The sequence below is a fragment of the Trichoderma asperellum genome, chromosome 2 (assembly GCF_020647865.1).
Source record: "Trichoderma asperellum chromosome 2, complete sequence".
Classification (NCBI taxonomy): domain Eukaryota; kingdom Fungi; phylum Ascomycota; class Sordariomycetes; order Hypocreales; family Hypocreaceae; genus Trichoderma; species Trichoderma asperellum.
In genome coordinates, this window is record NC_089416.1 from 6,288,059 (window position 1) to 6,309,968 (window position 21,910).

At 50.6% G+C, this 21,910-nt stretch overlaps 7 protein-coding genes across 7 annotated transcripts; 3 read left to right on the forward strand and 4 right to left on the reverse strand.

Moving 5' to 3' along the window:
- The first annotated feature begins 73 nt into the window (after positions 1 to 73).
- TrAFT101_004378 (uncharacterized protein) lies at positions 74 to 2,940 on the forward strand. Its single transcript, XM_024902219.2, has 2 exons — positions 74 to 1,549; positions 1,605 to 2,940. The coding sequence occupies exons 1-2, from the start codon at positions 267 to 269 to the stop codon at positions 2,701 to 2,703; spliced, it is 2,382 nt and encodes a 793-aa protein (XP_024765822.2). The 5' UTR covers positions 74 to 266; the 3' UTR covers positions 2,704 to 2,940.
- On the reverse strand, positions 2,933 to 6,684 carry SCON2 (E3 ubiquitin ligase complex SCF subunit scon-2). The gene is made up of 2 exons (XM_024899007.2): positions 5,220 to 6,684; positions 2,933 to 5,126 (listed from the first exon to the last, which is right to left on the reverse strand). The coding sequence occupies exons 1-2, from the start codon at positions 5,772 to 5,774 to the stop codon at positions 3,441 to 3,443; spliced, it is 2,241 nt and encodes a 746-aa protein (XP_024765821.2). The 5' UTR covers positions 5,775 to 6,684; the 3' UTR covers positions 2,933 to 3,440.
- Positions 6,685 to 6,842: 158 nt separating this feature from the next.
- Positions 6,843 to 7,245, reverse strand: TrAFT101_004380 (uncharacterized protein; the record flags this gene model as incomplete). The annotated part of the gene is made up of 1 exon (XM_066127146.1): positions 6,843 to 7,245. Exon 1 carries the CDS (start codon positions 7,158 to 7,160, stop codon positions 6,843 to 6,845), a length of 318 nt encoding a protein of 105 aa, XP_065983255.1. The 5' UTR covers positions 7,161 to 7,245.
- A 7,440-nt stretch (positions 7,246 to 14,685) lies between these two features.
- On the forward strand, positions 14,686 to 15,169 carry TrAFT101_004381 (uncharacterized protein; the record flags this gene model as incomplete). Its single annotated transcript, XM_024898831.2, has 2 exons — positions 14,686 to 14,938; positions 15,051 to 15,169. The coding sequence occupies 2 exons, from the start codon at positions 14,686 to 14,688 to the stop codon at positions 15,167 to 15,169; spliced, it is 372 nt and encodes a 123-aa protein (XP_024765819.1).
- A 1,133-nt stretch (positions 15,170 to 16,302) lies between these two features.
- Positions 16,303 to 17,336, reverse strand: TrAFT101_004382 (uncharacterized protein; the record flags this gene model as incomplete). Its single annotated transcript, XM_066127147.1, has 4 exons — positions 16,303 to 16,640; positions 16,738 to 16,960; positions 17,078 to 17,097; positions 17,210 to 17,336. The coding sequence occupies 4 exons, from the start codon at positions 17,334 to 17,336 to the stop codon at positions 16,303 to 16,305; spliced, it is 708 nt and encodes a 235-aa protein (XP_065983256.1).
- Positions 17,337 to 18,360: 1,024 nt separating this feature from the next.
- On the forward strand, positions 18,361 to 20,509 carry TrAFT101_004383 (uncharacterized protein). The gene is made up of 2 exons (XM_024903066.2): positions 18,361 to 19,066; positions 19,179 to 20,509. Exons 1-2 carry the CDS (start codon positions 18,784 to 18,786, stop codon positions 20,405 to 20,407), a joined length of 1,512 nt encoding a protein of 503 aa, XP_024765817.1. The 5' UTR covers positions 18,361 to 18,783; the 3' UTR covers positions 20,408 to 20,509.
- TrAFT101_004384 (uncharacterized protein) lies at positions 19,649 to 21,869 on the reverse strand. Its single transcript, XM_066127148.1, has 2 exons — positions 21,540 to 21,869; positions 19,649 to 21,472 (listed from the first exon to the last, which is right to left on the reverse strand). The coding sequence occupies exon 2, from the start codon at positions 21,042 to 21,044 to the stop codon at positions 20,775 to 20,777; it is 270 nt and encodes an 89-aa protein (XP_065983257.1). The 5' UTR covers positions 21,045 to 21,472; positions 21,540 to 21,869; the 3' UTR covers positions 19,649 to 20,774.
- Positions 21,870 to 21,910: the final 41 nt, after the last annotated feature.

Genomic DNA, 21,910 nt, shown 5'->3' on the forward strand with positions numbered 1-21,910 from the left:
GTAGGGTGCGGGGAAGGGCTGTATGTACTGAAGTGTGCCCGTCTTTGCTGCTGTAAATATATAAAAGCAAAATCAAAGACCTTGGTTGCTTCTTTATAACTCTTGTAGGTCTGTCGCAACCAGGGGACTGTGTTAATAAATAAATCCAGCAGAGAATACTTGCCCAGCAGACTGCGGTGTAAAGTCTGTGAAGTAGCTCGACATAATAGCTACGTAGAAAGAAGTGGAAGTGATAATATAAACGGCGCATCCAGCGGATCAAGGAAATGGCAGAAGATGGAGTCGATATCGCTAATGCTTCGGCTCCAGGCGAAGGCTGGTTGACTGAGAGCGACTTTGACGACCTTTCAGCCGACGATGAGCTCGTTCTCGCTAGAATTCCACCACCACTTCCCTTACTTCCTGTCCCGGAGCACGTTTCTCAACCCGGGGATGAGCTCTGCCATGACTGCTCGATCCTAAGGCTAAAGAGGAGTCGCTTCATCGTATGGCCCAAAGATCCAGACTATGGTGGATATGTACGGCCTGATGCCAACTTCATCGAGCTGGGCAACGTCAAAGACATGAGACAACGCAAGAACTGCCCCTTCTGCAGACTGGTGCTGCAGGCCCTTGGTGGAGATCGGGTACCAAACATTGCCAGCGATGGATCACCAGTCAAAGCTCAGATGTGTTGGACTACCGACGGTACAAGAGACCGTAACATGCCATGGAACGGCCGAAGCGAAATTCGCATTCTTAGGATATATGGTCGCACTGGTTCAGGGGGGTTTCTTGGTATCGAAGAGATGAACCTTTTCCCTGACATCTCACTTCTTGCAAACGATTTCCCCAGCGAAGCTCCAGCCAAGGCACAACGCTTCCTACCTCGCCCAATCCAGCCTGAATGTATTGACTTCAAAGTTGTCCGGCGCTGGCTGGCTATTTGCGAGACCAATCACTCCAAAGTTTGTGGAAACCGTGCGAATATGAAGCAGATGGGCTGGACTGATCCTGCGGGAGCTATTCCGGATTTCCGCTTCATTGACCTTGAAGACCGCTGCCTCGTTCGTGCTAGCGGCAATCCTCGCTATGCCGCGCTTAGCTACGTCTGGGGGAGGGAGCCGTTCTTTTGTATGACATCCGAAAATCTCGCAGTTCTTCAGAAGCCGGGTGCGTTCGACAAGGAGGAGATATGGAGCCAGATCCCTGCCACGATACAAGATGCCATGACGGTGGCACGAGAGATTGGCATCCGCTATCTCTGGGTTGATAGCCTTTGCATATTCCAGGATCTGATTGACATAGACAATATGACAGGTGAAGAAGAGGTCATTATGGCGGGTAAAATGGGGGCTATTCGAGTGATGGACTATGTGTATGGTGCTGCATACGTTGTCATCTGTGCCGCTGGCAGTCGAAACGCCCACTCGGGCATAATGGGGGTTCGGCCTGGCACCCGAGAGTTTATGCAGCCGATAGAGGAGATTGCACCTGGATTTCGACTTGCTTATCGCCAGAAGCCACACGATGGCATAGAGAGCTTTCCCTATTTCAAGAGAGGATGGACGTAAGTGTACCTACTCTTATTACTTCAACCACGTGTGCAGCTGACATTCGTTTAGATTTCAAGAAAGACATTTCGCCACCAGACTACTTACCTTCGCCAACGGCCAAGTCTCGCTTCGATGTTCGTCCGACATCTCGTTCCAGGAAGATACGTGGGACGATGAGTCGGTCATTTCCTCGAAACGGCCACCAAGTTTCGCCGGAGAGGGTAACGATATTGGTGACGGGGTAGAGGGCCCGATACAGAACTACTCGGAGATGCAATTGACAAAGCAGTCCGATATCTACAACGCCTTTGCCGGTGTTGCTCGTCAAATTCGGATGCAGTTGAATTGCGACATATGTCACGGCCTCCCCGTCAAGTACTTCGACTGGCTCCTCTTATGGCATCCGCTTAAAAAGGAGCAAATTCGCCGTGAGGGAGCCCCTAGTTGGTCATGGTCTGGCTGGCAGGGCGGCGCATTTCCACGCATGTGGGACTGGTACACTCGCGATATGAAAGCCATCCGAAAGGCCCTGAGACGTAGGACTTGGATCGTCTGGTATCATAGACACGGCCCCCACAGCACTCGCTGTAGCCTTGTGCACAAGCACGGGAGAATGTCAGAAGACTCCCAACGAAACTTCTATGGCGGGCCCATTAGAAAGCGATTCTCCTTTGACTGCTCGCAGACAGAGCCAACTCCGCGTACGTTGACTGAGTTTGAGCCTACGGAATACTACTTCGACGTCATTAGCACACGGCCATACTCTGGCTACCTGCAATTCTGGACGGTATCAGCCGTATTCGAAATAGCCGAGACCAAAACGCCATGGCCAGAGAAGGGAGGGCCGCCTCCAGGGAAGCAGCTTGGCATCTTTGGCAAGTCGGGAGACGAGCTCGGCTTGATCATGGTGCCCACGTCATGGCTTAAAGGCAATCCAGCGCCATGCAAGCGGGAATTCCTATTGATCTGCGAGGCTCGAGATTTAAGGGTAGCGGGTAGGAAGGATATGGACGTGGATGATCATGAGTGGCGTTACCGCGTGATGCTGGTAGAGCCGAAGGCAAAGGGGGAGTATTATGAAAGAGTGACGATTGGGTCTATTGGAAGAGGGGACGAGATGGATTCTTTTGGCGAGGGGCCATGCTGGAAAGAGTTTATCCTGGGATGAGCAAGTTGGATAAGGGGGAAGAAGTTGAAGTTGAAGTTGAGGTCGTCATGTGACCTTGCTGGCATAAACTTTCTACAGCATATAAGATAGGCAGGAGGCAGATTGAAGGCTTGGCATCTAGTCTACTACCTACCTAGGTAAGGTAGTATACAGCATTCTTCACCAAGATATCCACAAGTTCACAAAAGATATGAGATCGCGATAGTCACAAAAGAAAATCATGTAAATCGTTCTCGACAAATTGTCAATTAAATCAAACTAACAAAATATCTGGGCCGCAAGCGTACCGATACATAATATATGTACTCCAAAACATCATCATCTACTCCCTCATATGTACAGAGCCTCCAATCCAATCATCTCCCAAAAAAACGCCAATTCCGTGATTACCCACCGCGGGCATCCGTTTCCCTTTTGCTGCTTTACCAACCTAATGTCAGAAGAAGAAATCGCTCTATGTTTTGTGTTTTGTAAATAAGAAAGCGTGTCCATGCGCAGCCAGCGCAAACTAGTTTCCCCAAGCCAAATCCCGTCCGTCTAAATCCGTAAAAGGAGAGAAAATAAAGAAAATGAAAAGTAATATCAACCCAACCCAACACAACCAAAAGGTATCAAGATTAGTACAGTGGTTGATATGGTATCAAGTGCCAAGGTAGATCAAAAAGTGTAAACCAACAACAACTGTAAGTAAAAGGTGTTTGTAGCTTAATAGCGAGTCGGAAAGGTGACGTCGACGTTTATGATGGCGTCCCCCTTTCCTCCAAGCTGTTGCCTTCGAAGCTGTATAGACGAACCTCTCCGTCTTCACTGCCACTTGCCATTCGACTGTCGCTTAGTCCAACGCAGGTCACTGGGCCGGCATGGCCCGTAAAGCTACGCTCACATTTGCCTGAGCGAGGCTCCCAGATCTTGGTCATGGAGTCATTAGCACCAGTGACAACGCGGAGGGTATCGCCAACAAGACCCCAGATGCCCTCGACGTGGCCAAACATGCTGCGAATGCACTTGCCAGTGGCAACATCCCACAATCGTACAGTGTTGTCGAGGCCACCTGTGAGCATGTAACGTGGAGGTAAGGGGCGAGAAGAATCCGAGAAACCGGGTCCAAACGCAGTACGGCTGTCGGGCGCCTGCTCTGGCAAGGGTACCGGCGAGTCACCTCGTCCGCTGGTTGCCGATGCAGCATCTCCTACGTCAGCGTTAGGATCCTCATCCGGCTCAAAATCGGGAGGCATTAGCAAAATTTGCTGAACCTGGCCAACGTGTCCCAAATAAGTCTTGAGGCACTGCTTCGAATCCAGATCCCACAGCTTGACAGTAAGATCGTCAGAGGCCGAGAATACGGTGCGGGATGCGGAATCGATGCGCACGTGGTTGACCCAGTCGGAATGGCCTCGCAGAGTCCAAGTCTGCTTGGTGTCGAAATTGAAGATCTTGACCGTCTTGTCAATGGACCCAGAAGCAAGCTTGCATCCATCGAAATGGATAGACAAGACGCCATCGGTGTGGCCCTGAAGAGTACTGATGCACTCGCCTGTGTGCCAGTTCCAAATCTTGATAGTTTTGTCAAAGCTTCCGCTGATCAGCTTGCCGTCGTCAAACTGCAGAGTCCTAATCGTCGAGGTATGTCCACGCAGCGTGCGAATGCATTCTCCCGTCTCGACATTCCAGATCTTGATGGTAGTGTCGTAAGATCCCGTCGCCAAGATGTTGTGATCAAACTGCAGGCAGGTAACGCCGTTCTCATGACCCTTGAACGTCCTAATAGAGCATCGTCCCGTCTTCCAGTTGTATCCGACCTTGTAGCGGTCCCGATATACGTCCTTCCACGGTCGAAACTTTCGTTCTTCGTCGAGTTGCGCTCGGCCGTTGGCTGGTGAAGTTTGGACTCGTGATCGTTTGGCGCCGCTATCGTCGCGGACCACCATGGCTCGCTTGTTGGAGCCTTGGGCGGCGGGAGCTGAGGCTGGCTCAGCCGACTGCTCGGCGCTTCGAGTGGGTGGGTTCGCATGCGCGGTATGTTGATGTCGGTTCCAGGCCATGAGTTTTTTTCGCTCCAGTAGCGGCAGGCCCCAGCCACACTTTGTGCACTTTCGGTCAATGTGTTGTTCGCACATTCGGTGCCAGACGACGTCATCGTCAGCCAGGTCCCGCCAGCGGCGGCTGACCTGCGCAGCCTTGCATAGAGAAACGGTATCCAAGTTGCAGAGGATCTTGTACGATAATTCTACAGGCAATGTGGCGATGAAGTCAATCTTGAGCTGCTCCTGAACTTCGCGGGAGACGGTCGAGAGCTGGGGAAAGCAGCATTGGGTGATGATGCCCTGCAGCATGAGTTCGCGATGCTTAGCAGGCGCGGCTGAGAAGAGGGACCAAACATGGGTAATGGCCTCTTGATCTGTAGATGGGAGGTTGTTGAGCTCCTACAAGGCAAGAAGGGGAAAATTGGTTGTTAGCAAAGTGACATGTCAGGCAGGCTGAGCAGGGATGCTATTGCGATTTCAGTGGCAACATACCCGTTGAATGGTACCCATCTTGGTCTCATCCGCTGCCCGGCGACACTTGGAGTCGGGACGATGACGGTAGCAATACTTGGTGTTGGGGTCTTTGATGTGTACCAATGCATTACTGGGATTCGTCTTGTCCTCTTTCTTTAGGTTCTTGCCGACGGGGGCGTACAGGCCGGGAATGTGTTCTTTGAGGAAGGGACTGAGGGTCTTGCCGGCGAGATCGAAGGGCATTTTGATCAGTCCTTTGGAGGGGGTTTCTTCTTCGCCCTCGCGGCGCCGCTCGCAGTTGTCTCTCGATGGCGGATGGGAAGAGGACTGGTAGGCAGCTGTGGAAGCAGAGTTGGAGGCGGGCACAGATTCAGAGAAGGAGATGGACGTTGAGGGGAGTGTTGTCACTGTGGAGGTCGAGAGGGCGGGCGAGGGCGACGCTGAAGGCGCTGTTGATGTCAGAGAAGCAGCGGCAGCTGCATTGGCCGCCGAAGGAGACTCATAATGGGATCGAGATAGAGTGGAGGAGAGAGAGTTCGGCTCGTGGCCGGCGGCAGTTGACAGGGACTCCATGGTTCTAATATGCGGTGAGAGGCCTTATCGCACGACGCAAAGGTTAATTGGGATTGCGAGCGGCCAGGCGGCTCATGCGCTGCCAGGCAAAGGCGATTGCGTGCTCCGGGCTTGGTATGTTTGAGACACCACCCCAAGGCGTGCTGCTGCGTCCTGGCAGAAGGGTCCCCGTCTGCTCACGGCGCTGAGAGAAAGGGTCCGTGGGCTTGGAGACGATACGAACACGACCGAAGACGCAGGACGGCCGTTGTCGAGTCGGGTTGAGGGTCGCGGATAACGAATAGAAGCTCTAGCTGGTGGCGCCGCTGGTGGTGAAGATGGTGAAATAAGCCAGAGGTGGTATCTGGACGGGCGAATAAGCGGCAATCTGGCGAGGTCGACGGATCGAAGCAGGTATATGCAGCAGTTCCTGTCCCTCACACGACACAACGCTGCAGCTGGACAGAGAGAGAATGGTTTGATAGGGTACTCGGCACCGGAGGGGATGGAGGAGGATCCAGGCAGGGGACGATGGTTGGCAGAAGCGGCGAAGATCGATTGACAATATAGATGGGACGCTGAAAAATGATCGCAGCAAAGTCAGCAGGCGCTAGACGGAGAGCCGTGGCTGCAAATGCCCGCTAGCTGTAGCAGTGCTTGGGTGCTATGGGGCCGAAATGGCGTTATCGAGCAGCGTGCGTGGCTCGCTAAAGCTTAACGGATGGGGCGCTAGGAAGAGAGCCCTACAGAGGGCCTCTGGAAGCACTACGGGGAGCCTATGAGAGCGCTGGCGGACGCTGCGAAGGGCCAGGGAGCGCTCAAGAGCCCCACCCCGACGACCCGATGGTGGTGACAGGCCCAGAGGTGAGGTTTGCCGCTAGGACAGGTAGCGGAGGATCTCTTTAGTCATAAAAGTCTCCAGCAGCCCCAAAGAAAAAGAGGCAGGCGAAGAGAAAAATCGGCGAGGAGAAAAATCTTAACAAATCCCCAAGTTTAGCCTTGTTTTCGCTCATTTTCGCCTCCTTGCGTGCTGTCCACGTGCTCACTAGCGGGCCTGACATAAGCCATTTGCACAACTTCTACGGAGTGCTAGTGACTGCGAACACCTGGCCGGAGCCGAAACTGAATCTCGCCATCGACGCCATGGAGCACAACAGCGCGGCTCCGAGTCCCGACTAGCAGCTCCAGGAGCCGCGACGATCCTCGATAGGCACCGCGCAGAATCTCCGACAGCCGCTGAGCAGCACAATCAGGCCAGGGATGCTTGATAGTACATAGTAGCTGATACGAATCCTTGGCTGGATCCTCTGACCTCAGCTGATGGGTGTGACGGCGGCATCGTTCGCTGCAGCGACGGATATCCCAGCGCTCGGTCAGCCATCCATTCCTTATATACGACCTCGTCATGCCTTACTACGCCTTACTACACCATTATGCTGCTCCTAGTAGCATCCAGACGGCTCGACCCTGGCGCTGGCTCAATCTGGGCGACTGCAACTCTATTTCCTGTCATCCCGCTGCGCCAGCTTCCTCAAGCAGAGGTCCTTCGATGCAGGGCCGAGATGGTCTTCCACAGTTACCTCCTAGTCGGAGAAAGTTGCTCGACACCCTCTAGTTTCGACCCATCCACCGCATACCCGAAATAAGGGTGTGCTGCTGTTGCGACTAGCACGAGCACTACAGAGACTTGGCTCTACCAGTGTGGCTTCGTTTTCTCACTCGACTTGAGATTAATTTATTAAACTGGAGCCCTGCCGACCTGTCCTCCTGCTGCCCATGGGGTCGAGCCTTTTGTTTTCGATTGTCGATCTCTGGTTAGCGATTTTTTTCTTCCCAACGACCACCTAAGCCTAGCCCCTTGATAGTTCCACGTCGCTTCTTCGACTCGACTCAGACACGCTTCGGCTGGCCGCTGGCACCGCCGGGATGGCGCAATCGTCACCCGCGAAGGCGTTTCGATCCCTCGCCGCCATTCCGTTGGGTGGCTGCACAAGCTCAAAATAGCGCCCCGAAACTTTTGTCGCTGGCTAATTGCAGCAGCAGAAAGAGTGAAAAACGACCCATTGGCCATGTTTAAATTTTCAGGAGTCTGTTATCACTGCTGTCGGTGCTGATCCTTTCGCGCGCGATGTTTCGCTGCTGCTGCTGCTGCTGCTACAAATACGCCCTTGATAAAATGCCATAGCACAACAGGGATCTGACCTGACTGGGTTCTTTTGGCGTTGCTTGTGTCTTGAACATCGACATCGACATCGACATCAGATCAGCATCAGCGTTTGCAAGTATGTCAAATGAAGAGGGAATTAGGACGTCGAACGAGTGTGCTCTCTTTACGGAACTCCGTACCCTAATAGGGATGCATATAACCAGTACGCTTCAACCATCACGTATGCGCTACTTTATGCTTTGTGCTTGTACCTTCTTGCGTCTTGTGTTACACACCATGGGCGACGATGGCATCTCCTATTGAGCAATCCCAAGGGACGGCATGCACTGCAACATCATCGCCACGATTTGTCACTTATGCACATGATGGCGACATGACGGATGGACCATTCTCGATTTCAAATCGGCTAGCCAGTTGGCAAGAACAAGGTCTATATGGGAACAAAAAGTCTCCGAAACGTCCGTTACTTCAGGGCGCAAGGAAGTCAGTTTAGGCTTTGCTGCGCTAAGCTATGATTCACCCAATTCCCCCCTTATCTCGAACCGAAGTCATGTACGACGGATAGTATTGGCTGGCGATAGACACCCTCATCACGGGATGGGTCGCACCGTCCAACTTTTGGCCCAAGCCGTTAATTCTCGAGGTTTATGGCAATCATCGGGACAACTAGCACCATGAGGCTCTTACTATACATACAGACCTCGTGTTCGTATCTGGCTCTTGCATGTCTGTTGTGCTCCCAACGTAAGCGAGCGGTGCTAGTACAGGCGGAATATCTGGTATAGTCGCATTCTTCGAGACCCTTCCAGTCCAGACCCAGTATCCCTCCACACAATAGTAGTATGCTAGGTACTAATGTAATACGGGGTCTGGGGAAGAATCCGGCGATGGTGGGCTTCATTCTAGTCCCCCCTTTCGGAGGAGGAGCAGCTCCCGAAGCTGGCTTAGATGCAAGTACACCGGGTGGCTATCGCCCAGAACCATTTCCGTAACAGGCACGGCAGCATCGTAGACCTCGAGTACATCTGCCAGCTGTCCAATCTGTTCTGTCCAGTCTGTTCGTAGAAATCCACGTAGCTTATAGGCGAGAAATCAGTCTCGAGATCTTATATATCAAAGACGTCAGGTCTGCCTTGAGCAACTCGATCTCGCTCCTGAGATCCTACCAGGCTCTACCGCTCCGCTGGACCCGGAGCCCGGCTTCCGATTCGTCCATATTGGTGCCGAACCCAACGGCATAGCAGAAGAAAAGAACGTCGACAAGCTTGAGCACGTAGCTGAGCTTTTCGTTAAAGAAGGACTGGCTGATGCGGCTTGGCCTCCGCAGTCTGCGGTCGTTTCGTCCTATGTTATGGGGAGGAAGTCTGCTTGTTTGTCTTGAGCTGTTGCGAGCAGTGGTAAAAGATTGATAAGTGAATTACTGGCTGTATTTGTTAACCGCATGATTGTTGATCTTGTTTGTTGCTGCTTACTGTAGCGGATGATTCGACGGCTCCGCTGCTTGCGATGTAGGCGATTAAACTGGCTGATTCACCTAAATCAGCTGCGATTCCGAAGATTTTACCGAGGTCTACTGAAATGCCGGATGTTTGGCCTAGGTCGACTGAGATCCCAGCACTTTAAGACTCTGCCCTCTGTGTGGCTGATGAAGATGCTGTCCACGAGTCATACCCATACATGATTAGTACAGTTGACTTGAGCACAGGTACATCTAACCGATTAGAGATGTTGTACTGCTTTAGCAAATGAGCTTAGACACACAGTAGCTGATATCGTAGTCTTAGTGCAGTCTTGGAGAAAATCATATAGAGTAAGTCTGCATATTTACGAGTAGGTACATGCATATCAACAACGAGAGTAATATGTGAGGCAGTACGCGAACCAGCACTACCATCCCCGATGCGTGTCTCATGCAGAGAGGCAGAATAGGATACGAACTTCTATTAGCTCTGTTTCTCTGCAAAGTATATGTCATGTATGAGTACATCATGCGGGCTATGCGTCTACCAAGGAGTGGATCTCGGAGAAATTCATCTCACTCTTTCTGAGGCTGTAGCCTTGTCTATGTCTTATCATATTCATCTGTTTGCATCCATCATTTATGTTTTCGTATATTGCCAGCATGCTACAACCCGACTCCCTGTGTCGTAACATCAACAACTTTCTCCATATCCAACGACAAAAGTCCACATCACTATCTTTATGGAACTTCCCCCGTCAGACAAGCCAAACTCGAAGGGGCATATCTCTCGCCCATCTCCTTTGGCAGCTCCCTTCTTCGCCAAACTCGTCAGCCTAGCAGTTTCATCCTTTACCTTGGGCAGCTTCGTCTCTGCCGTCTACCACCACATCTCATTGATCTGTGTATAGAAAAGCTGAGAGATGATGCGCCAGAGGCCGATTTATACTAAAGCTGCTCCCAAGGGGGATGCATCGTGGATGCGAGAAATCTACCTTTTAAGGCTTTCCTTGTCGTTCTGGATAGCGGTATAAGTTTGCTTCAAGCCAGAGTCAACGTTCATGTCGGTGAATTCGTCGATTCGCCTCGGGTAGTCTCAATTTCCAGAAATGCGAGTAGTCGAGGCTTCGTTCCGTCCTTTGTAGCTGCAATGGGCGTGGAACTTGATATTTCTGTAGTCGCACCCAGGGGATATGTCCTATTATTCTCATCTTGAAGAGACAGCAAGATACCGTGGCTCCAGAAATTCTTGTGAATCTAGAGCGATCCATGCATATTGAACACTGTCAATCCTAATGAGTTGGCAATGTTAAATGGAGCTGCAAGAGGCAGTTTGAATGCTCGTTTGGTCCAAGTCCTCAGAACGAAGCTGGTCTTCGTATTCGTGATGCTCACCTATAACTTGTCGCTGATCCCTGGTGGTTCCAGCGTCCCAATTGGAACCTTTCCGCCCCAACCCCTTCCCCAGCAAAACCTCCTTAAATCTCGGCGAAATCTAAAGGCACTCGATTTTTAACAGGTTCCATTGTTTGATCACGGACTTCTTACCAGTGCCTTTTAACGAAGTGTTCTCAACGACATTGTGTATGACTTCCAGAAAACAGACAATTATTTCACCAGATAACACCTTGGTAGATGCATGAGAATCCCATATAAACAAATCACCGCCCTGTGTAGCTCAGTAATTATACTTCCCCCTGCCCGTTGCCAAGCTAGTGACTTTGAAGCGACGAGACTTCTTATTGTTAACCCATTTTCCCTCATAGAGCATCCCATCCAATGTCTTCATCCTATCTTGGCCTGGTTGATACTGTTAACCCACGATTCAATATGCTCTCTCGTCTTTTGAAGTATATCTTCCTATTCCTGAGTAATTGCCGTGTTCCTACTAGCCCCTCACAGACGCTGTCGTCGCTATATCTCATTATGCCTTTTCCATGGGGATGATATCCGAGAGGGATGAACCATGGAGCGGCAGATATGACCGTATCTGCCGATCCGGTGTACTGTCCTGTTTTGGTTTTTATGGAAATGATCTCATCAATGTTCTCGAGCTGCTGAGCCATGAGGAAGCTGGCTACGGAATAAAGTGAGTCTACTTTTCAGTCTCTGTTGTGGCTATACATGAATGGAGATAAGAGGCTGGGCTTTTCAAAACAGAGGGTTTAATCAGGTAAAGGACATTGACAATAGTAAGACTGGCATGGCATTTCATCCTCCAAGTTATGGATATCACAGTCTTCAGTTCCCAATATATACTCATCATATGCCACCGGCTACCTCTAGAGGGCATGGAATTTATAATTTAGTAAGGCGCTCAAGATCCACAAGTGCGTGGCCTGTTATTGTAAAGTTACCAGCCAGACCCAAGAATATGTCTACGTGCTCAGAATACAAGTCAAGTGCTGCACGATGCTGCGAATCAGGTTCTAACTCAGGATTTAACGCGGCTTCGGCCGCTGCGCGACTCGTTCAGTTGCTTCAAACAGGACATTAATAGGCGGCAGAACAGACATATTCACCAATACAATCACAATAAAAGCAATGCGTTCTCCACGAGGCAATAACAAGCGTTGTCACTGCTATAAGCCAACTTAATGGCAAGGCATACTCGTATGTCGGTCGCCAGATCAAGCTAACGGGGCTTGAGGGTCACCCAAAGAGACGCCTATTCGTGATAGTACGCGTACACGAATACTTGTATTATTAATTCCCCAGCTTAGATGTGTATCACGCACGTATTTCATGTCTAGTGAGTTCGCTCCTGGGGCTTACACCTAAAGACGTGGATATTAACATGTCAATACCATAGATATGGCACGACTTTGCAGAGCGGAATACAGCAATCAGTGTATGGGCTAATTTATAATTAAGAAGTTTCTATAAGCGTTACTGATTTATCATCCATATTTTTTTTCTATTGACTCAAGCTCATATTTTTATCTGTCTTGTATGCATTGCTTTGTCTTCGTACAGCACCCCGCGCAAGTTACATGGTCCTATTATATAGGTCATACTCGTTGGTCCCTTACAAACTATACAAACAAGTGAGAAAGAGGAAGCAGCCATTGCTAAATATAAAATGACTGTAGTAGCAGCTTCGTGTAAATTTTATTTCATAAATTCGTATATTTTCCTCTTGCTCGCATAGCATCAGCTTGTTTTGCAACTACTATCCCGCCGACTTGATAGCTCCCTTGCTTTACGCTTCATTTTCCACTCCTAGCCAATCATCTTTCTCAACCTCTTCTAAACCGCAAGCTCAAAATGCAAGGGGCGACAAATATATTAAACTGCGGCCTATATCCCTACTATTGGATCTAAACTCAGCCTACGGCTCACTGATAGTCCAATACTTATCATGCGGTGAAGGACATGTGCGAGATATTATCCGCTGCGTATAATAGAGCGAAAGAATGCAGCTATTCAGTTTCGGATTGTTCAAAGTCATTAAAGGATGTGTACATCCCTTTATGCTTACCTAAAGTGAAAATTATGTCATTTGCCAGCTGCTGATGTAAGGGATGCATGTATAATTGGACCCTGCGATGCTAGTATCGGTGTGTGTCTCGAGATTCTCCTCCACTCCTTGCTGCCGTTATGTCTCCTATTCGGTTTCTCGAACACGTAATAAGAGTTCCACACTGGAGCATGTCATGACGTGGATATAAAAAGTAGACCGATTATGTACGAAACAGAAATACCTACCACCTATATTTAGATGTCAGCTCACGTTACGAAGCAGATGATCGTCCATTGGATATGCTGCATCTGCGTATCCTCTGATGCCATGTCCGCAGCTATTGTTTATTCCTCACACCGAGGTGTAAGACCACGTGAATAAAACGTCGATGCATTAATGTCCGAATCCGAAAATTCTCAGTTGCACCCGCGGCCTTGGCTCTCGTGGATATTATGCAGGTTTCCACAACTTTTCTTCTTGGCAGAGGAACTTTTTGCCTAATTCTTCTTTCTTTTCTTGAGAACATTTTTACTCCGGTATACGGGGCGCTGTTTATTTCGTACCCAGCCCGTGTATGATATGAGCCGGCAGTTGTTTATCACGGACGGCTGTGCTGCCGTTGGTTACACAGCACAACAGTGGCGCAGAAGCACGGGAATGCCGAGTTGGAGGCGGATGTTGGAATGAATACGATGATTTTGTTTCTTTGTTTCTCTTTTTTTTTTCTTCCTTTAGATAATGAGGATTTGCCTGCGGGCGTGCTTTCGTATCCTACCCCGTGTTCGTGCAGATGGTGTTGAGTCCCCAATGCACTGGCCTCCCCTTACATCGCGGGTGCAAGGATCACGACAAACAAGTCATGTCTCAGTCCCCCAAAGGATTCTCTATACATAGTAGCACACTAGTACTGAATGGCGATGACCCGGCAAGGCGGCGATGATGTCAGGCTCCAGCGCCCTGAGCTCAAACTCCGCCCATGACGACGCCTCCGCGGAGAGAGCCAAACAGCATTGAAGGAAACAGAAACCAGCGCCATGTAGAACCACGGCCCTTGACAGCACGGAACACAGAACGGCGCTCCAGTTGAGTTACTCGCCACCGAGGCGTCCGGAAGCAAAGCTGCAGCGGGATTGACTGCGGGACATGACAATGGTGGAGCAGGCAGAGACGCTCGCTTGACCCAGCCTCGTTATTTTTGGGCCTAGCATGAGATCAGTGATCGGCGGTGCTTGGCTGGACTCGAACTCTATCTGTCAGTTCTGAAAGAGGAGTTGAGCTCAGCAGGACTTTGTGGGTTTTGCGGTCACGCGAGGGACGGTTTGTGTGCGCGCGCACTGTGACTCCCACTTTTTGAATGATTCGTGTCCCTTGTCGTATGATTGATTCTCCCGTCTTTGACTTGGGATGGGGTGATGCGGTAAAGGGCCTCCCTTGCGTACAGTGCGTGGACTCGCAGCCTCTCGGCGTAGAAGCATAGCTCGAGGGCCAGAGGGAAGAGACATCGTATCCGGGAGGAACACTGCAGCTGCGCAGCTCCACTGCACTATCTTCGGATGCTGTGGTGCATTTCGTATCCCTATCGTTTGTTTTCGTCAAAGATCGGCTTCGCCTGGGCCTGTCCGGATCGAAATCTAGATGAGCCTCTGGCGGAGTCTCGACAGGTATAAAGAGTCCGGCCGAGAAGCATCGTTTGGACGAGCGCCAATCTGCTCAACAGCAAAAACAACAACTATTCGGCTATACTACACAACCTATTAGTCTACCGCTAACAGACAACCCCTCATCTTCATTCTCACTACTCTCTACTCCTCTTTCTCATTACCTCATCTACAACTGCGTCAAGATGCATTTCTTCTCAGTCGTCGCTGCCGCTGCCGCTCTTATTGCTGGCTCCAACGCCCTCTTCATCCCCCGCAACATCCATGTCGCAGATTTCCGTCTTTACAGCGCCGAGGGTTGCTACGACGGCAATCTCGGTGTCTGGACTGTCATTGATGAAGACTTCACGAATGGCGAATGCAAGAGCTTGAATGATAGCGAGGATGGCGACGTGCCTCTGTCTCTTAGCCTGACGGATATCAACAAAGGCTGCACTTGTAAGATCCCCTCGGTCTCTGTCATTCATTGCTTCTTGTTCTTCACATCCCCACCTCTCGCATCTCGAATGGGATTTTATGGAAATGTTTACTGATTCAATGATTCATGTAGTGACGGCTTATACGGATGCCAAGTGCACTGAGGGCAAGACGATCCTCGCCCCTAAACAATGCTCCAACAACAAAGCCGGGTTCCAGGCTTGGAGCATGAACTGCGACTACAAGGAGTAAAGAGGGTCCTTTTCCACACCGCAACTTTACCGGCATTTTTTTTCATCATTTTCATTCATTTACTACGCAAAGGTGGATTTTTCTTTTACTTTTCATGAGGATTAAACTGGACGCATTGTGGGCACGGCACGGAACAAACAGGCATATTAACACGGACGCATTACGAACTAATGGGATGATTACTTGTTTTTTTGGGGGGGGCACGGCATTCTGGGAATAAATGGACAAGGAAGGCAACGATTCTTTTATGACACGGTCCTTTTACTATCATACGCACACATACATACATATACCGATGGGCATATCCATCAATTGGTAATTAGTTAATGAAATAATAACGGCGCCAGCGAGGCAAGCTCTTGATATCATCACACCCGTCATCCTGCAGCCACAGGCGGCAACATACAGTGACTGACGCTTCTCAACCTCCGAGACTGGTTCAATGCTCTAATTTAGTCATGATGACACACAGTTGCTTCTGCCTCTTTTCGGTGTATCCCTCTTCTGGGCGGCGTAAATGCCTCTTGTGAGAAAATCATGCAGACTAGACTCTGTCGTGTTCCCTTTATGCACTCATGCACTGCCGCACATTGGTGAATAGTCAGATGACTTGGATTAGTGCAAGAAGAAAGCTAGGAGGCAAACAATGTTATAGTAGAAATCAGGGATAACTCTGTTCATGATATTCAGTTGTACTATTCTTTATGGTACAAAGGAGAGAAACAACTCTGATGAATGTATAAGCTGGACTGTCTTCTTGCTCGAGTATGCTATATCAAAAATAGCACATATAGGTTATGCATACACTCGGACTTGCCGCAGACCACAGGCAGCGGGTAGAGATGGCCATCGTCTGGGCGGCCACATCTATCCAAGTTTCTACTCACCCCATCCACCCAGCCAGCTGCTGCGTAACCAGAGCCTATTCGAATAGCTCGACAGCACAGCATGTCTTGGTCCCAACACAATGGGTCTGGAACGCTTGCCTACATGGCCTGTTCGACTATCATCCCGACAATGCGCAACGGTTCATCCTCAACAAAAAGGCGTTTTTGACGTTGGACAGGCCGCCTTGAGAGACCAAACCGGATTCTTAACTTGTCATTATCTATTCTACTTTGAGGCTGTGCTGTTTAGTTAATCTCAACCACCACCTTGGAAAAGTGCTTGCCCGTCCACTGATACTCATACGCCTTCTTAAGCTCCTCCAGCTTAAACACCCTCTCGTCAATCACCGGCCTCTGCTCCATCTCGTTGACGCCAGCAACCTGCACGATGATGTCGACGCTACGGCCGCCGGTGAGCTTCCTCGCCGTCTCGCCCCATTTGCGGTCCTCCTTGTAGCTGATGACGTGGTCGGCGCCGAGTTTCTTCAGCGTCTCGACTTTGCTGGGGATCTGGTCGTGGCAATGACTCTTGCGCCGGCGGCTTTGGCAAACTGCAGAGCAAAGATGCTCACGCCGCCAGTGCCCTGGACAAGGACCCATTAGCCAGCCTTGACGACATAGTCGTAAGATCCGTAAAAGGCGTTCCAGGCCGTCAGCGCAGCGCAAGACAGAGTGGAAGACTCCCGAGCTGTCCAGGCTGACGGCGCACGGACAAGGCATGTTCGTTGAAGGCACCATAAGTTCTCAGAACACCATCGAGCATTCCTCCGGTGCCGGTTTTGTGGGTTTGGGGATTCAGGTCGCCGCCAATGTGTCCCTGGTTGAACATGGTGACGACTTTGTCGCCGGGTTGAATCGAGAGACTCGCTTGCCTATGGCTACGACTGTGCCTGCGCCATCGGATCTGGGGACGACGTCTTCTCTCTTTCCATGGAGATATTCTCCTCTATCAATGGTGAGATCACGATGCTATATAACGTAAATTAGCAGCTGAGAGGGATGACGCTGTGTGCTGACTAACATTGAGAGATGCTGCCTCAACTATTAAAACAATAAACATTAGCATAGAGCTCCCTTTGATGTCTTTCACTTTCTCTTCTCTCTCCTGCTATTATAGACATGGCGACAGATTCTAAAGAGGTTCTTCACATACGCTTAACTAGAGCCTCGTTGTCGCTTAATTCGGGCGGGGGCTGCTCGGAGAACATGAGCCCATCGAAGCCACCAAACTTTCCAACGTTCCATTGCTTGACAGTTTTTGGAATATGCTCGGAAGCCATTGTGATTGCCTTGGAGACTCTGATTCTTTTATTCCAAGCTTCCTAGTTTAGATGAGAGAATGGGTACTTGGTAAACACGTAGTCCATGGAAGCTGTAGTCTCATATATATACATACATACTTGTATCAACATCGTGTGTCTCCTATCAGATATCGCAGTTCCCACTTCCATTATCTACACCGGAGGAAAAAGAATAATCTCATTTCTAATGAAGCGCCGCTAGATTTGTAAGTTGCACCTCTAGAACGCATAGCCAGACATCCAGAAGTAGTCTCTTAACCCGGGCGTGGCCTCACCATACCGAGGAGTTACCTCTTAGAATGGAAATGGCTTGAAGCCCCTCCTCAAGATACATGGACTCAATAAGAGGGCAAATGGAATAAGATCAGAATAGCACTCGCGTAGTTTCAATTCTACGGCAGGTCAGTTTTTACTCTTTTCTGCAGTTGTTCGAAAAATAAATACGCTGCCAATGTCATGGGCCCAGCTTCTAGGAGAGCCTGGGCTCAATATAGACAATACTGTAACAATACCATCTGCCAATAGGATGAGTCGCCAAGTTTGTAGAGTCTCGCCCCATGTTCCAAGCTTCAGAGAAGATAGTTGATAGGTGGGGCATCCAAGATTTGTAAGAGCTGGTTAATAATGCACAGCTGTATGAATTACTCGCCCGGGGAGCGAGAAGAACTGAAGGGCGTAGAAAAAATCAGCGACGGCGTCTAAAACGGCGCCGGGTGGAAATGGTTTTGAAACCAAAGTAAAGTTAAATCTAAAAGGTTGACGATTAGCTTCATTCCTCTGGCTGTAAATTTAAGCTTTCATTCTATTCATGTTAACAGCGCTGAAGCCTTTCAATATTCACCTGAAAACGGATTTTACCAAGGAAAAAAAAAAGAGATACAGCCAAAGAACAATATGCAACTAAAGGGGCATCTCTGTCTCGAGGCAAGATCTCTTTGCCAACACGAGATCCGCGTATAGTACTGGCAAGTTGGCGGCTGTGCAACCCCATACTAATTAAAACTCGCCGCATCAGCCTCCTTCTAAGACGCAATCTCTGTTGCTTCCAAGCTTTGCCCGTAAATGACACGTATGAGGCATCATCGAGCGCAATGCTTCAACAGGACACTTGTCCATGTGTAGACGGTAGCATTTAAAGAAGAAGAAGAAGAAGAAGAAGCTGGCTGACTGGAACGAGAGAGAAAGAGAAAGAGTGCTGGATGAGCTTAGACACACAAGTCAGATTGCAGCAGAGAGTGAGGAGGAATGCTATAAGCACCAGCTCACTTTTTACTTCTAGCTCTAGACACAAAAGACAAATCACAACTCATAGCCAACTACTGCTACAACATCTGACTGCAGCTTATCAAACTGCATACTAAACAGCAAAAGCTGCCTGGCTCTCCCAGAGGAAACAAAAAAGAAAGAAAATCAAACCCTTTTACCCATGGCCCAGCAACTAAGCAGCTCGCAAGATGCGCTCCAGCTGCTCCCCCTCCCGGCTCCGGCATCGCGGCCGCCTCTGGCCAGGCTCGCCTCGAGTCCCGGCCCGAGCCCGCAGGCCAAGACGGGCATCGTCGTCTTCTCGGGCGGCAGCGCCACCAACAGCCTCGTCGACGTCTTTGAAGGGGTGCGGGCGGCGGCCAACGCGGCGACGCTGAGCTACGTGATTCCCATCTCGGACAATGGCGGCAGCACGAGCGAGATAATCCGCGTGTTTGGGGGTCCGGGTATGTGTTTGCTTTTGCTATTTACATTTTGAATCACCCATATTCACCCCTATTCACATTTGACCGTTATTTTCATCTGTTTGTTTCTTCGCATCTAACTGTCGACAAACAGGCATTGGAGATGTCCGCTCGCGACTGGTCCGGCTCATCCCCAACGACGGCAAGCCCGAAACCACCGCCATCAAGCATCTCTTCAACCATCGCCTGCCCATCGTCTACGCAACCGCCCGCGCTGAGTGGTTCGAGATCGTCGAGGGCACGCACCCGCTGTGGGAAGACATCTCGTCGCCCAAGCGAGAGCTCATCCGCTCATTCTTCAACAGCTTCAACCTGGAAGTCGTCAAGCGCATGCGGCCCAGCAGCCGCTTCGACTTTTCCGGCTCCAGCATCGGCAACCTGTTCCTCACCGGCGCGCGGCTCTTCACGGGCAGCTTCGAGGCCGCCATTTACCTGCTGAGCTCCATCTGCGCGGTGCCCGACAGGGTGGCCGTCCTGCCGGCGCTCAACACCAACTTTGCGCATCACATTGCCGCGGGCCTGACCGACGGCACCGTCATCACGGGCCAGAACGACATTTCGCATCCCAGCGCGCCAACGGCCGCGGTGCCGCTGCCGGGTCCCAGCACGGGCACGGGGATCATCACGCCGGCGCTCTCGACGAACCACGACCTGGACGAGCACGACACCATTGAGGACGCAAATCTCCCCGGCAGCCTGCCCGCGCTGCGCCGGCCCGCCATCACCTTCTCCAAGGAGGACGAGGAAGACCTGCCGTCGCGCATCGCCCGCATCTGGTACATCAACCCCTACGGCCAGGAGATCCGCATCCCGGCAAACCCGCGCGTGCTCGAGGCCATCCGCAGCGCAAACACCGTCATCTACAGCATCGGCTCGCTCTTCACCTCGCTCATCCCCAACCTGATCCTCAAGGGCGTGGGCGAGGCCATCGCCAGCCCGCACATCCGAAACAAGATCTTGGTCCTCAACGGCACCACGGATCGTGAAACCGGCCCCTCTGGCGACCCCTTCTCCGGCTACGACTTTGTGGCCACCATTGCAAACGCCTGCGCCGATTCGAGAGGCCTGCCCCGGCCGAGCGCTGACGAGTATGCGCAGTACGTGACGCACGTCATTTACATTGAGGGCCCCACGAGCCCGGCGGTGGACAAGCGGGTGTTTGCGCAGCTGGGGATCGACACGATGAGGCTGTATGGGCCCAAGGACGGGAAGGGCAAGGGAGGGAGATATGATGCCAAGGCGTTGGCGCAGACGCTGGAGAGCATTGTTGGGCGAAAGGACATGCGCTCTGACAGGAGCCGTCGAAACACGCTGGTGGGATAGATGATGAATCTTGAGTCCCCTGAGGTGTTTGTTTTCACCATGTACGACTATTAGAGACAAGTAGAGAGTGTAAGAGTTGTGCGGCATTTTGCAATATACCACGATATTATTTTTTTTTTATTCTTAGTAAACAGACATAAAGAAACGACTGCCAGCTCGTGGCACGGTATCAAACCTGTAACCACCTGCTTCAGCCTTCCTCACCTTCACCCCCCCTTGGATATCCCATCGCCACCACTAAAAACGTACACAATGCCCACCTCATTTTTGCCCCTTTCCTCGCAGTAAGTCTTGCATCCAAAATCAGATTCAGTTTCCCATTTCCTGTCATCCGTGTGTCGTTGTCAAAAAGAAGACACCATCATCATCACCCACTCGCCATTGCCAAGTAAACCACCACGGCCGGCCACGCCGCCGACATGACCAGCGCCATAAACACTCTGCCCCCTCCAACGCGTATCCTATCCTGCGGGCCCTTCCACCGGTCGACCAGCGCGCAAGTCGTCCAGATCATCACCATGAGGTAGATTACAATGAGCCAGGTGACGCCGAGGATCATGTCGGCGCGGCGGTCCGTCGGGCTGAGGACGACCTTGGACAGGTCTGGCTCAAAAGTGGAAGAGAGGTTGTTGCCCATGTTTGATGTAGTTTAAAAAGGGGGAGAGATACGGATTATTTATTTTCGGTTGAGGATGTATAAGTGGTGGTGTGCTTTTGTCTTGGCAGCTGAGACTCAATGAAACTCTCGAGATGTCGTCGTGATGAGCGTTGAATGTTGTCGCGAAAAGGGGCGGGAAAATGGGAAACCCAATGAAAAATATCGCTAGCGATATAATTCAAAAAAAAAAAAAAAACGGTAGAAGACCTGATTAAAAGATAGAAAACCACCCGCCAGCGAGTATAAGCGATTAAAAAAGAGAGTGTAGCAAAGTCTCACACACACACGACCCAAAAAAACACCAAAGAAGAAATGAATAAAGAAGAAAAAGAAGAAAGAAGAAAGTCAAGAAAACGCTGCGCTGCGCTGAAGAAAAAGGTAAGACTCAAGCAAGACCCTAGGCTAGGCTAATCAAACGTCGAACAGTTAGCCTCAGCTCTCCTATACATGGGGGTAAAATAGCAGCAGACCTACTATGACAAGTCTTCATACATACATACGGGGCTGCTTAGGTTGACAATCTCCCTCCTAATCAAACAGCACAGTAAGTAATAGCAGCTGTAAAAATTTCAAGCCTCCCTCCCTCCCCCCGTCGGCAGCGCTCCCAGCCGAACAAAGGAGAAACTCTCGAACAAAGAGAGCTTGTCGCAGGTGGGACGCTCGTCACACGTTTCGTGTCTCAAAATCGCGGAGCCGCTGGCAAAAATACCTGCAGAGGGGGGCTGCCTCTAGCGGAAAATGAAACAATGGATTCGCTGAAATCTCGTTTCTTGCTGTTTCTCGCTTGCACGATGCAGATGGGAAAAGAGAAGAAGGGGAAAAAAAGAGGAGAGAATCAGCAGATG

What these genes read in the sequence shown, in the direction of transcription:
- TrAFT101_004378 (XM_024902219.2), top strand. Translation starts at nt 267, where the DNA reads ATGGCAGAAGATGGAGTCGATATCGCTAATGCTTCGGCTCCAGGCGAA. An exon ending in TATTTCAAGAGAGGATGGAC is followed by an intron (nt 1,550 to 1,604) that starts GTAAGTGTACCT and finishes ACATTCGTTTAG; the next exon opens with ATTTCAAGAAAGACATTTCG.
- SCON2 (XM_024899007.2), bottom strand. Translation starts at nt 5,774, where the DNA reads ATGGAGTCCCTGTCAACTGCCGCCGGCCACGAGCCGAACTCTCTCTCC. An exon ending in AGATGGGTACCATTCAACGG is followed by an intron (nt 5,127 to 5,219) that starts GTATGTTGCCAC and finishes CTTGCCTTGTAG; the next exon opens with GAGCTCAACAACCTCCCATC.
- TrAFT101_004383 (XM_024903066.2), top strand. Translation starts at nt 18,784, where the DNA reads ATGGCCCAGCAACTAAGCAGCTCGCAAGATGCGCTCCAGCTGCTCCCC. An exon ending in CCGCGTGTTTGGGGGTCCGG is followed by an intron (nt 19,067 to 19,178) that starts GTATGTGTTTGC and finishes GTCGACAAACAG; the next exon opens with GCATTGGAGATGTCCGCTCG.
- TrAFT101_004384 (XM_066127148.1), bottom strand. Translation starts at nt 21,044, where the DNA reads ATGGGCAACAACCTCTCTTCCACTTTTGAGCCAGACCTGTCCAAGGTC.